Source organism: Suillus subalutaceus, assembly GCF_016647625.1.
Source record: "Suillus subalutaceus strain FC151 chromosome Unknown DFJ58scaffold_71, whole genome shotgun sequence".
NCBI lineage: Eukaryota > Fungi > Basidiomycota > Agaricomycetes > Boletales > Suillaceae > Suillus > Suillus subalutaceus.
Genome location: NW_024540320.1, coordinates 176,073 through 190,166, shown reverse-complemented (window position 1 = coordinate 190,166; position 14,094 = coordinate 176,073). Strand labels below are relative to the sequence as shown.

At 46.8% G+C, this 14,094-nt stretch overlaps 4 protein-coding genes across 4 annotated transcripts; 1 reads left to right on the top strand and 3 right to left on the bottom strand.

Moving 5' to 3' along the window:
• Positions 1-287: 287 nt before the first annotated feature.
• On the bottom strand, positions 288-467 carry DFJ58DRAFT_662177 (uncharacterized protein; the record flags this gene model as incomplete). The annotated part of the gene is made up of 1 exon (XM_041382284.1): positions 288-467. A coding segment is annotated over one exon (180 nt), but the record flags the coding sequence as incomplete, so codon positions are not given.
• A 9,458-nt stretch (positions 468-9,925) lies between these two features.
• Positions 9,926-10,631, bottom strand: DFJ58DRAFT_729332 (uncharacterized protein; the record flags this gene model as incomplete). Its single annotated transcript, XM_041385736.1, has 4 exons — positions 9,926-10,277; positions 10,332-10,391; positions 10,465-10,500; positions 10,552-10,631. 4 exons carry the CDS (start codon positions 10,629-10,631, stop codon positions 9,926-9,928), a joined length of 528 nt encoding a protein of 175 aa, XP_041242674.1.
• Positions 10,632-11,314: 683 nt separating this feature from the next.
• On the top strand, positions 11,315-12,733 carry DFJ58DRAFT_842509 (uncharacterized protein; the record flags this gene model as incomplete). Its single annotated transcript, XM_041392845.1, has 7 exons — positions 11,315-11,372; positions 11,542-11,803; positions 11,996-12,137; positions 12,161-12,185; positions 12,338-12,382; positions 12,628-12,660; positions 12,714-12,733. 7 exons carry the CDS (start codon positions 11,315-11,317, stop codon positions 12,731-12,733), a joined length of 585 nt encoding a protein of 194 aa, XP_041242673.1.
• A 646-nt stretch (positions 12,734-13,379) lies between these two features.
• Positions 13,380-13,860, bottom strand: DFJ58DRAFT_729330 (uncharacterized protein; the record flags this gene model as incomplete). The annotated part of the gene is made up of 2 exons (XM_041385735.1): positions 13,380-13,517; positions 13,588-13,860. 2 exons carry the CDS (start codon positions 13,858-13,860, stop codon positions 13,380-13,382), a joined length of 411 nt encoding a protein of 136 aa, XP_041242672.1.
• Positions 13,861-14,094: the final 234 nt, after the last annotated feature.

The window sequence follows — 14,094 nt, the reverse complement described above, 5'->3', positions numbered from 1 at the left end:
ATCGAGTCCCTATTATCGAGACCCGAAACACGAAGCCCGAAGCCCGAGATTCGACACTCCAAACAAATCGAAACAAAACTCAAAACATGACACTCATCAATTTTGGGAGTTGTTTTCTTGAATCACCGAGTACCAGGTACCGTGTACCGAAACCCGAAACCCCGGTACTCGGTAGTCGGTGAAATCGAATATCGAGTCCCGACTATCAAGACCCGAACCCGAATGTTGAGTATGGAGTGCCTGACATCTAGTATCATGTATTTGAAGGTGGGTACTAACACGGGTAACTACCTTTCTACTTCTTCCAATCCAACCTTGCCCATCCACACGACTGGAATCCCAGCATAAACATGAACAGCATCCCTCATATACCATGCCCAGGCAATCCGATCCCCTTCCACTGCATGAACCGCGTGTCTGACAATCCTTCCCGAAAATGCAATCATGCACCCCGGATCGTACCTTAACTCCTAGCTGCAGGCTTGGCATACTCATCCGAGCATTAGAAATAATTCCCCATGCTAGTGAGAATATCGAAGCATTCGGAAATCGATGAGGGGTCTCGATGATTCGGGGTTTCCCAATTGCATATGACTGGTGAGGCTGTTTAAACACCGTTGCCCAGTACTGGAGAGTCTCTGACATCTTCGGCAGTTACTTGCTTCGTGCCTTTCTCCGAGGCTCGCAAAGGCTTGCAACCCTGCCCAGTACTGCTCAGGATGCATCACCCTGAGTGCCGCTGTGGCAATGGCTGCTGGCCTCGCAATGGCTTTGAGGATTGTTATCGGAGGATGGTCCCTCAATTGATTGAAGATACCTCTGGATCGGACTGATTCTATGGATTGGTGAGTTTAACTACCGAGATCGCCATCTCATCAGATCCTACCTCGTGCCCCTGGTGAAACCATGCCGGAGATAAATTAACGCATCCAGGGAGTTTAGGACATCATTTTCCGAGCTTGGTGTGAACCACTGTTGATTAGTCCGCCAAATCCCATCGAGCTTTATGCTTTGTTCGAGCATGGGAGCTAGCAAATCCGAGGCCGCACAAATTTCATTCTGTACGTACCATTTGATGTTCAATATCCATCCAGTCACAATATATATAAACACACCTGGTGGCATCGGTCAAGGCGTCTGGGAGGTACCATGCGATGATGGCACCGGATGCATCAAGAATTGTCGGGGTATGTCGATCAACTTTGGGCCCTCATGGCCAGGAGGGACACTCTCAGCAACTTTTCCTCTCTCTCTTCATTACGCCCCGTGTCCTTTGGGGAGATCAATTTGCTATATCTTGCAATATCAATCGGCATCTGAACTGTGATATGAAGCAATTTGACTGATAAAACGAATTTTCCGAATCTGCAGGAAGACTCACTCTGGGATTTTTATAGCCTTTATGAGCCGATCAACCAATTGATCACAAGCCATCACCAGATCAGTGTCTAGGTTGGAGAAGGTATAACTGGGTCTCCTCCTGTCTTCTCTGCATTGAATTTCTGTTCCGTATAATCACAATGCACAATGAGTGACAGTCAGGGCCAAGTGCGCAGAGGGTTATTTCTCATCGGAAGTGGAAGAACATCCATGATTGAATTGATCTTGTGAGATCAGAAGCTGAATCCTGAATGTCCTGCACTTTGGTGTTAAAGGGGGTGGAGATTGAGAGGAGTCAGATAAGGGCAGCCTTGGATGATCTGAGCTTTCAAAGATCTATTATCTCTTATCATCTATTGCTTCAATGAAATACCACATGATTGGAAGTCTGTTGGATGTCAGATACCTCGTTTGTCGAGACCCGGGCCTCGGATCTCGGTACACTTCACTCGATTTTGATACCCGGGACACCATAGTTGGAACTTGTCTCGAATCTCGGGTCTCGGGTCTCGGGCTCGGTCTCGGGTCTCGGGTCTGGGTCTCGATGGTCGGGACTCGATATACGGGACTCGTTGGTCGGGACTCGATACTCGATTGTCGGGATTCAATGGTCAGGCGTCGGGTTTCATGACTCAGTAGTCGGGACTCGATAGTCGGGACTCATGGTCGATTTTCGGGATTCGATAGTTGGGGCTCAGATATTGGTACACTTCACTCAATTTTCGGTGGTCGGAACTTGGCATTTGGCATTTGGTAGGCTTGGATGATGTTGGCTTTCAAAGATCTATTATCATCCATTGCTCAATGAGATACCAGATGATCGGAAGTGTGCTGGACATCACATATTTGTTTGTCGAGACCCGGGTCTCGGAACTCGGTACACTTCGCTCGAGTTTCCACTTCACCCCTTTGCAAAGCTCCGTGCCATACCACATCATTAGATGACTTTGAATAATCACCTCCTTTGATTTGGATGATATACAACTAGCTGAGCTCCATCATGTCTACAATTATCATTCTCCTGGGGTCACTCAAATCACATCCATTTGAGATGATCTAAATTCTGACGGGTCCTGAGAGCGAGGCGATCTGGGTGTTAATGCCCGAAAGCATCGGGGTACTTGGCACTCGGAACTTGGCACTCGGAACTCGGCACTCAGAACTTGGCATTCGGAACTCGGCACTTGGAACTTGGTTCTCGGCACTTGGCACTCGGAACTCAGAACTCAGAACTCGGCACTCAGCACTCGGTAGTCAGTATATACATAGTATTTGCAAATATCTCACTCAAATTATATCTGTTTGAGACAATGTGAGTTCTGCCACACCCCTGAGATCAAGGGTATCTACATATTAATGCTCGAAAGCATCAAGACCAGACATCAAAACATCGAAAGCATCGAACTTCTGATGCCAAAATTCACCCGGTATATAGAATTTTGTTCATATCTCACTCAAATCACATCCGTTTGAGATGATCTAAATTCTGATGGGCCCCTGAGAGCGAGGGCTTTTAATACCCGAAAGCATCGGGTCACTCGGCACTCGGCACACTGGCACTCGGCACTCGGCACTCGGCACTCGGCACTCGGCACTCGGCAGGCATCGGCACTCGCATCGGCACTCGGCACTCGGCACTCGGCACTGGTACTTGGTACTGGTAGTCAGTGGTACTCAGTACTCGGTGATTCGAGTCTCGAGACTCGAGACTTGTGATTCACAAGTCAAAATTTGACACTAATGTGTAGTATCTTATGTATTTCTGTACTCATTTCACTGACTACCGAGTGCCGAATCTCGGGTCTTGGGTATCAGGTCTCGGCACTCGGTACTCGGTATTTCCAGATGACAAAAATGTATATCATCTTCAATTTGAATTTTCTTAACTCGTAAAATGTATGACTTTCCAGTTGGGTTTTGAATTTTGAGTTTTGAGTCTCTGAGTCCCGAGTCTGGGTGTTCAGGGCTCGGGTTTCAGGTTTCAGGTTTTGGGTTTTGGGTTTTGGGTTTTAGTACTTGGTACTTGATATTACCTGATGTCGGCCCACCCGTCTATGTAAAATTCTGCACTTCGGCCCACCCGTCTATCTAATATGACCCCACGTTGGCCCACCTGTCTATGTAATAAATAATTCACCTCACCCTCGGCCCACCCGTCTATCTAATATTACCCCACGTCGGCCCACCTGTCTATGTAATAAATAATTCACCTCACCCTCGGCCCACCTGTCTATCTAATATTACCCCACATCAGCCCACCTGTCTATGTAATAAATAATTCACCCCACCCTTGGCTCACCCGTCATCTAATATTTCCCTACGTCGGCCCACCCGTCTATCTAATAAATATTTCACTGCTCCCTCGGCCCATCCGTCTACAAAATAATACTGATACGTCGGCCCACCCGTCTATATAATACTATTTGCTATACATCTCTCCTCAGGTCTATAATATAGTCAATCCTACTCTACATATTACCCACATGGGCCCACCCATCTCCATAATAATATATCTCCCGGCCCATCCGCTATCGTCGATGATATATATAACGTCAGCATAGATGGGCCCACCCGTCTCCATCGGAAATAATATGCCTCCCAGCCCACCCGTCAACATCGGGTATATACATAATATTGGCCCATAATCTGCTGGCCCGTATTACACGGGATATTATGTAGGTGGGTGACCCGTATAATACGGGATTTGTCACTGAAGGGGCTCGAGAAAGGCGAAGGTCCAACAGTCCGCTGTCAAAGCATGGAGGAACAGAGATGGGGACATGGTAGCCTCTTTGTATCTGGAAATTCACCTTCTCATCAGGACTCGTAATGCCAACGAGTTATGATCCGAAGGCCTTGGAATTCATCGACCGCAACTGACAGTGATCCTGAGGCCAATCACGAGAGTGATCCAGAGAGCAATCCTGAGACAACACTCATCACATGGAGGATGATGCTGATGATGACACAGAGGAAGGTAGATCCCCGCAAAGAGACCCAGAACAGAGCCTGGTCCTTCGACAGCACATGAAGGGACAGCAGTCCACACATGCAATTCCAAAGCCTCGCCCGTATCCAATGGAGGGAATGACTGGTGCACTGCTGACATCGCGAATGGGCGACCTCCTGACTGGGCTGACTGCGAGAGTCACTCGCAATGTTCAGGAGGAGGTGCAACAGAATGAGTCAATAGGTCGCCGGCGCCGAAGAACATGCGGGGAAGGAAAGCGGTGATTGAGCCATCGGCGAGGACAACCCAGAGTAAGTCAACACAGCAGCCATTGGACACAAGCACTCGAGTGACGAGAGCAAGGGGAAAGAAGTAATGGGCTGATACTACACTGCCTGCCATTACCTGCTTGTATTTACATGTCAATGTGTAACTTTCATATATCAGACCTAATATGATATGCAGAGTCCCCACTAGTGAATATCGATTATTGAGTCCCGACTATTGAGTCACAAACATTGAATCCCGACTATCGAACCTCGAGTCCTGAACCCCGAGATTCGTCAAACACCGAGTCCCGACTATTGAGCAGTCGAGTCCCGAGCATCGAACATCGAGTCCCGAAAATCGAGTGCCAAGTGTTGAGTCCCGATTATCGACTCCCGAATATCAAACATCAAGTCCCGACTATCGAGTCCCAAGTGTTGAGTCCCAATTATCGAATCCCGACCATCGTGTATCGAGTCCCGTTCGACACCCGGGGACATGTATTGAAAAATTCGGTGGTGTACATGATGTGGGGATGTCAATGAAAATTCACAGGTTGCAATGCAGTAATTTACATGGTCAGTTGTTCTTCAAAGTGTTCAATCATGGAATCTACTACCTTGAGCATTTCAATGCTCATCTGTTCAACTCTTTGCAACCTCTGCAGGTCTGCATCAGCTTTTTTCAGTTTGTTCGGATGTTTCTGCCCAAGCAGTTTCGGAATGGACGCTCGGCCTCGATTAGTTGTTGGATGGAAGGGTCAGGAAGACCTCCAGTACGGCGTTTGTAATCATGGAGTCGATCTTGGACGGATTGGTCTTCCAGAAAGATTAGCTCAAAGATAACTGCTCTGCTTTCAGATACTCACATTCTGGGTGTTGGTATTTTCCGAAAGGATGGAGCTCCCAGACCATCAACCGTACATCCTCAATATTGAGCTCCGGCTGGTCTCCAGGGAGTTCGGTAGATGATTTGTCGGCTTGAGAGATAAGATCAGTCTCCATAATGGTCTAGAATGAATGGACCCACATGAAATAGACACCTCTGAGGTAGCTGGAGCAAAAGTGGGAGGATCAGCAGAGTCCAGCAACTCATCAACATCAATGACATCATCCTCAGGCCTGAGGTACAAGTCTGGATCAATGAGACAGCTGGCATCATCAGCTTGACCCGGATGTGATTGATCTTCAAGGGTGAAGTTAGCATGCATGGTGATCCCAGGTCATCAGTAATGTATAGTCATACCGGGTATTGCAGCCGACGCATCCGGGGGTCCGGATGACATAGAATCATATTCTATGTCATCATCCGGCCTGAGGTATAAGTCATCTAAGTCATCTAAGGGATACCCGGTGAATAGATAAGGCATGATAAGAATACAACATACCTAGTGATACCCGGCCCATAGATGAGTCATCCACATCCATAGAATTATAGTCAGGTCACCGGTGGGTCATTAAATCTAACGGCTGGATGGGCACTCATGTGTGGAGAATTGGTGGACTGATTGACTGATGATCTAAAAAACTTCGAAGTTCAACACAAAGCCGGCAATTGCCAAAAGTTGAACCACGACCAAACAAACACAAACAATAAATGATTTTGTGGATCGCCCATCAAATGTCTTGTTTGTTTGAAACTTCATCTTTCTGATAACTGATTTCAATCTGATTTCAAGATCTTTAAATCTCTCAACCCACTCATCATGTCCACTCCAGTTGACAACTCTTTGACCCATCTCAAGGCATCCGCTGCCCAGATCATGGCCATCATCAGTGCCGCCCGGCAGATTCCCCTGGGTCCCAGCCACTCGGCTTTGGGAAAACAGGTTGCTACACTTGTGGTATGTATTTTGTTTGGGTGCTTTTTCTTCTCTAACATCTTGGTAGTCTGATGTAGCCAAGGAGTATGGGTCCGGGGATGGTCCTATTCCCGGCCTCATCATTTCATGCTCCAAAGAGCTCCAGCGCATTTGGAACATGGTTCCCAAGGTCTGGCCAGACTGGCACTCCATTGGGTATGACGATCCTTGCATTCTTAGGCATGCCTGGTACCCCCAAGGTCCTTGCCTGGAACGCCTTAGGTGACCAGACCTTTGATCTCCCAACTGCTGCCCCCCCCATCCACAGGTCCGATTCCTGTCAATCTTCCCTCCCCAGCCATCCCTGCCGGCAATGTTGCCGGCCCTTCCACCAACCCCACCACCGAGTCCCGGGACAAGGGGAAAGGTAAGGCCGTCTTCACTGACCCAGACCCCGAGGCAGAAGGGAGTAAGAAGAGGAAGTCCCCCTTGATTTCTGGACTCTCCTCCCAACCCCCGAAATCCGCGATGAAGAGTCACAAGCGTCAGAGGTCTGCTCGTGTTGTGAAGTCCAAGGCCATCGTGGAGTCGGAAGATGATGAAGACTCGGTTTATGCAGGTATGTCGTCTTGTTTCATTTTTTCATTGTCTCTCATTTTCGTGTAGCCACCTTTGGGTGGAGTGCCGGAGGTCGTCCTTCCCCGGCTCTTCACAATTGTCGCAAGGACACCTGATTTGCCTCGCTCGCCCCGGGTACCCAAGAAGAAGCCCTTTGGCCCTGCCACAGTAAGTGTCATTTATGCGTCTGGGACTCGGGTGTGTGCTTACATTATACCAGGTGATTGCCAGCAGTCACACAGCAGTTGTGGAGCCCTCCCAGCCCACTCCCGAACCTCCGGTGCAGGCACCCCCAGTCATCCCTGCAGTTGACATTCTCATTCCCGGACCGGTGAGTACTTTGAAATATCTCAAGTGTCCATACACTAATACAACCAACAGAACAACCCATGCTATGCTTGCCACAAGCACAACTGGCCTTGCGCAACTCGGCTGGACAAGAGGACCGGGGCTCCATGTATGTCATGCATCTACTGCACAACAAAGAAGATCAAGTGCACCCCCACGACTATGGGATCCCCGCCTCCTCGCGATCGTTCTTCCTCTACTACCTGGAAGACGAGGTCCAGAACACCATCCAGGGCTTCCTCCAAGACTCCCTCCAAGGCTCCCCCCGCATCCCAAACTCCCGCCCCCTCCAAAGCTTCCCCTGCCTCCCAGTCCAGGGCCCGAACTCGCAGTCAGTCTCGTGGCCGGGCCGTAACTTCTGGTGTCACTGCTGTGACCACTCCCAAGACCCAGATGCGTGGTCGCAGCAAGACTATCACTGCCGTCAAGGCACCTGCACCTGCACCTGCACCAGCTCATAAGTCACCCGAGTTTTTCATCACCGTCTGACCTTCATTTTCCCTTGTAGCCCTTCCGTCTTCCAGGTTGGCAGTCCCTGCTGCAGCACTTGGGGTGCCCATGCCAGATCTCCATGCCATGTCCATTGCGATTCGAGATGGCGCAGCTCGAATCGCTATTCTCGAGGCTCGTGTGGCAGAGCAGGATGGTAAGATTGACACCCTGCAACGCCTTCATGAAGGCCTTAGGTGCGAAATCATCGACCGGCACCCCTCATTCCCACTTCCCGACACTCCTGCCCCTGCAACATCCTTGTTGCTTGATCAATCCGGCCCCCACACCATGTCACCCCCAGAATCCGCACTCCCTCCTCTGATTGATCTCAGTATGGAAACAGTGGCTCCCACACCTGCAGCCCCGACATTCCCAGATGCCTCTGCCATTGAGGGTCTCCTGTTCGACTACAACCAAGTTGTTCATCCAGAGGATCCAGATGCATCCGGCGAAATTGTGGACCCAGGTGATCCAAGCAACCTTGTCCCAGAATATGACTCTTCCAGCAACATGGATGTTGAGGTGGAGGTGAAGGTTGAAGAGTCTTCTGTGGAGGTTGACATGGCTACATAATTGCATAGTGATAAATGTATATACAAGTTTTCAATGAATGTAACCTCTGCCAGTCCATTGATTGAGTCACTGAGTTCCGAGTCCCGAGACCCGAGACCCGGAATTTGGCACTCGGGACTTGAGACGACAGATTTGAAACTTGAAACTTGAAACTCGAAAGCACTCGAATCTCGGGTCTCGGTACTCGGTATTCGGTACTCGACATGATGCTCAAAACTCGTAAAACTGTTTCGAATCACCGAGTACCGAATACCGAGTACCGAGACCCGAGATTCGGTACTCGGTACTTGGTATTCGGTAGTCAATACTTTCGAGTTTCGAATTTTGAGTTTTGTTTCCAATCTTTCGTCTCGCATGCCGAGTGACGAATTCCGGGTGTCGGGTGTCAGTACTCAGTTCTTGGTACTCGGTACTCGGTGATTTGAGTCTTGAGACTTGTGACTCATGATTTACAAATCAACATTTGAAACTTGTGATTTCTGAGAACAATGTGTATTATCTTATGTATTTCTGTACTCATTTCACCGACTACCGAGTGCCGAATCTCGGGTCTCGGGTCTTGGTATTTCAAGACAACAAAAATGTATATCATCTTAAATTTGAATTTTCTTAACTCGAGACTCGAAACTCGTAAAAATGTACAAAATACCTAGGCCTATCTGTCTATATGATACGTATCTGGGCCCACCCGTCTATCTAATAAATAATTCACCTCACCCTTGGCCCACCCGTCTATCTAATATTACCCAACGTCGGCCCACCCATCTATGTAGAATTCCCCACGTCGGCCCACCCGTCTATCTAATATGACCCCACGTCGGCCCACCCGTCTATGTAATAAATAATTCCCCTCACCCTCGGCCCACCCATCTATCTGATATTACCCCATGTCGGCCAACCTGTATATGTAATAAATAATTCCCCTCACCCTCGGCCCACCCGTCTATCTATTATTACCCCACGTCGGCCCACCCATCTATCTAATAAATAACTCACCTCACCCTCAGCCCACCCGTCTATCTAATATTACCCCACATCGGCCAACCCGTCTATGTAATAAATAATTCCCCTCACCCTCGGTCCACCCGTCTATCTGATATTACCCCACATCGGCCCACCCGTCTATCTAATAAATATTTCACCGCTCCCTCGGCCCATTCGTCTACAAAATAATACTAATACGTCGGCCCACACATCTATATAATACTATTTGCTATACATCTCTCCTCAGGTCTATAATATATGTCAATCCTACTCTACATATTACCCACATGGGCCCACCCATCTCCATAATAATATTTCTCCCGGCCCATCCGCTATCGTTGATGATATATATAACATCAGCATAGATGGGCCCACCCTTCTCCATCGGAAATAATATGCCTCCTGGCCCACCCGTCAACATCGGGAATATACATAACATCGGCCCATAATCCGCTGGCCCGTATTACACGGGATATTATGTAGGTCGGGTGACCCGTATAATACGGGATTTGTCACTGAAGGGGCTCTAACACTCGCGCATGATGGTAAAAGAGGGCATGTAGATCATCCATGGCGTGCATGAGAACATCCTCCAGTGCTTTGGTGACATTGGCTACCCTTCCAGCAGTAACCTCAACCTGACGCAGCTCCTTCCCTACACCAAGGCATTGCAAAGTTGTACAATGGCATTCCTGAACTTGTTGTCGAAGTTCCTCCACATTTACAAGCAAAGTTGTGATGGCCTGGATGCAAGACTCAATCTCTGTGCTCCCTTTGAAATCGTGGACTAATTTGTCGAAAAGTTCAGTTGAGGAGCTGTTCATGAAACGGTTGAGTGTAGCATCTACATTTGCTAGAGTCCCACTTGTAAAATAAGTAGTTACATTTGAGGTAACAAAATGCTCCGGATAGACTCACCGTCTGCCCACGCATAATTTGGCACGTCCTTTAGGAATTTTCTGAGGGTCCGCATTGACACTGTAATGCCATGAAAGTGAATCAGACATTTGCAGTGAAAAAAGATCAAGCTCACTGTTGTCGTGCTCGATACCTTGCTTTGTCCTTTAAACTGATAATAGTGTGATTCCTAAACATTCTCATTAGTATTAGAATGTGCGTTGCTGCATTTACAACTCACTGATCATAATATTTTTTTTGGGAGCATTGTGCTGCCTCCATTGTCTCTTCAGGAGTACAGTACAATCGAGGGCGAGTCATTGTGTAGCTATGAAGTATGTGTGGGAGGCTAACAAATCAAAAGTCACAATGAGCCGGGAGTTCGTGTGGTAGGTAATTTACATGAGATTTATAACATACATGTCATCGTAACCTACAGACGACCAGTTGTGGAATAAAACATAGCGCAGTGTGTGTATGGGTACTGTAGGCATCATTTGGTGAATGTCTGATTGTTATATTAATGTAAGAGAATGTCTAGCGAACCTATTTTTGAGAAATTTACACGAGATTTATAACATAACATGTCACTGTAGCCTACAGACGACCAATTGTGAAGTTAAACATGGTGGAGCATGTGTGTGGATACCGTAGGCATCATTTGGTAAATGTATGACTGTTATATTGACCTGAGGGAATGTCTAGTGAACATATTTTTGTCGCGACACCTATATCTATTACACAATCTTGATGCCAATTGATCATTGCTACTACTAGTAGCAAGACTCCTATTGAACAAATTCACAAAGTTTACACTCAACATCCGGATTGCATATTTCCTTGTCATTATAACAATCAGCTAGTACATCCTGCGTATATAAGATCGGTTGGCGACATATATGGTCCACACGAAAGAAAGAAATTATTCACGTTTCTGGGCTCCGTGTCGTATAGCCTGGTTCATGCAGTTCCCAGAACGTGCGGTTGTCTATCCTGACATCCCCATGGATGTTGAGCTTACCCATGAGCAGTCCAAGGTTGTCGAGCTCGCGGAGGAGGCGCGTGAGGCAGCAAGCATTTTGTCATGTTGCCTATGCTGCATTCTCACAATCAGTACCTATCCCAACAGCAACTACACACCTGGTTTTGCTGGCGTGCAAATAGTTCTAAGAAGAACCACAGCCTAAAGAAGAAAATGACGGTCTTTGACAAAACTCTGGAGCTTATTCAGAGATATATTATGACGAACATATCAAGCCTTTGGTGATGGCTGAGCAAGAAGCCGGAAATGTGGCAACTTCTGGCAAGCACGTGGCCCTTGGTCGAAAATTCTCGAAGGAGTTACTTGAAGACGAGACTGAGGATATCAAGACAGAGATTCGTGCAAAGTATGAGGAACAACTCACTCGTAAGAAGTGTGCCAAGCGTGGCAAGAACATTCTTGACGACGACAATGATGACGACGAAGAGTTAGATGCAGAGGCAATCATGTGGTATGTTTGATTCAGTTCTATCAGTGTATTCAATGCTAACACCATTCACAGAGGTATAGATGACTTACCTGTCATTTGTTGACGCTTTGCGAAGCTTGTCAAGCAGAAGACTCGCTTCATGGTCTTGTTTATGTTTGCTGGTCCTGATCCTAGAAATGACTGGGACATGACAACATTATCGTAAGTTGCGAGGATTTGTCAGCTTGGACTGCCACTCACGCAGAGAAGGTGTCATCCTTCAGAAACACCTCAAGGCAACTCCTTCGCCGAGCTATACCAGACGGCTGATAGCGACTTCTTGGCAACCTTCCAGCAGTACGCGGTGTCATGCATGGTATGCAACTCATACCATGACAGATACACAAGAGGTGTGATAAGGAAGGTATAATAGAACCTACTGTATCCTATCACCAAGTTACCCCATCATTTTCCCCTTAGTTATTAGCTAGTATTTTCACTTTCAATCTTCACTTCCATTTTTCCATGTATTTCCATTTTGTTCTATGACATTCCATCTCTTTCTATTTTCCTCAGGCATATTCAGCCAACAGACTTTCTTTTCAGCCACCAAGCATGTTTGTAAGCATGTCATGTGACTGGTAGATATCATGATTTGTAAAGATTGAGCTTGACTCATCATGTTTTGTCATGATTTGTCATGCTTTGTAAGATTTCTAACTGTATTTATAAGCTACTTAGTAAGAAGGCTGATTCAGCACACCAAATAGCATTGTTAGTAAGCACATCCTTACCAATCCATGTGATGACTCATGCCATGATTCGTCATGCTTTGTAAACTACACTGTATTTATAATGTAAATTAGTAAACAGGCTGACTCAACACACCAAATGGCATTGTTAGTAAGCACATTCTTACCAATCCATGTGATGATTCATGCTTTGTAATCAGGGCCTCCAAAAGGTATATAAGGAGCCCAATTTTGCCATGTAATAAATGGAGCACTTCCCACCTTCACTCATCTCAAACAGTGTGAGATTAAGTAAGAACCTAAGTACAGGCAATTCATTAGCCTCAAAGTAAGACTAAGAAACATTTATTCAATTATATACTACCTTACAGGGGTTGATTATATAATCTATCAGCTATTCTAACTAAGTTTAACCCATACTATTTTCCTCTCTCTTTTACAGGAAGGGAGACACGATTCACGCTACACATTTCATGCTACACGCTACACAAGCACGCTAACTCTCAGACACAAATCATACCGTAGACTCAGTATACAGAATCAAATTGTTTTAAACTAACCAAGGAACAAGGAAAGAAGGTATATAATCAACCCCTGTGTCGGACGCTAGAAACAAAATCGAGACGAGAATGGCGATACAAGTACAAGTAGATAGAGTCGAGACTTGGAGGGTCCGTGTTTTTGAATTTATTTGATGTGTGGCATGAACGAATAAGAGCCGTGACGGGAAATAACACGCTGGATCAAAAAACGGAGTTGAAATATGAAAAACGGGGATAGGAATTTTCGAAAATATATGCTTACTGTTAAAAAAGGGTATAAGTGGTAAAAAGAGTATCGAAAAACAGATGTTCACCTCTAGATGACTAGAGAAAGAACTTCTTCAATTTCGTGGGACCTTCATCTTCCTCTTTGTCGATATCCGAAAGGACATACCACTCTTTTGAGACAAGGTCATCAAACATTTCGGACCGAAAAGGCGAGGGTAGCAATAGTAACAAGTCCTGTGCACCCGATTCCAAGCACGAGATCTCGTTTGTGAGCAAAGCGCAAAATATCTCGCGTGTTTCCGACGTCGAGAAGTCGAGAATCTGTGAGAGCATAGATGGTGTCTTTGTCAGGGAAAGGCATTAGTAGAGCATCCAAAATTTTGGAGGCCAACTCAGGTTCCCCGTGAGCTTTGGCAATGGCAGCATATGAGTTGAGGTGCTTAGCCTTGCTCTCTGAAAAGAAAGGATTAATGTCGTCATAGCAGCCAGAATAGATTTTATTAGTATAGCTGCCCTGAATGTGCAACGATTCGTCACACTGGATAATCTTCGCGCGGTTGGTGGCTTCCACAAGCATATGAGTCGAAAGGACTGTTTCAATGAGATGGATAAGGTGTCGAGTGTGTGCATGATGGTCTCAGAGTTCTCGGAGGCATTCTTTCCAGGTCCGTCCAGAGCGAGGACCTCCAGTAGGGAGTTTAATTCCCCCAGGAATCACAGGGTGGCCAGAATAGGAGCTGTCTCGGAACATGTGAGTGTCCCAGTCATTAGCAATGAGCTCGTCCTGACAGAAACAAAAAGACTCAATCGC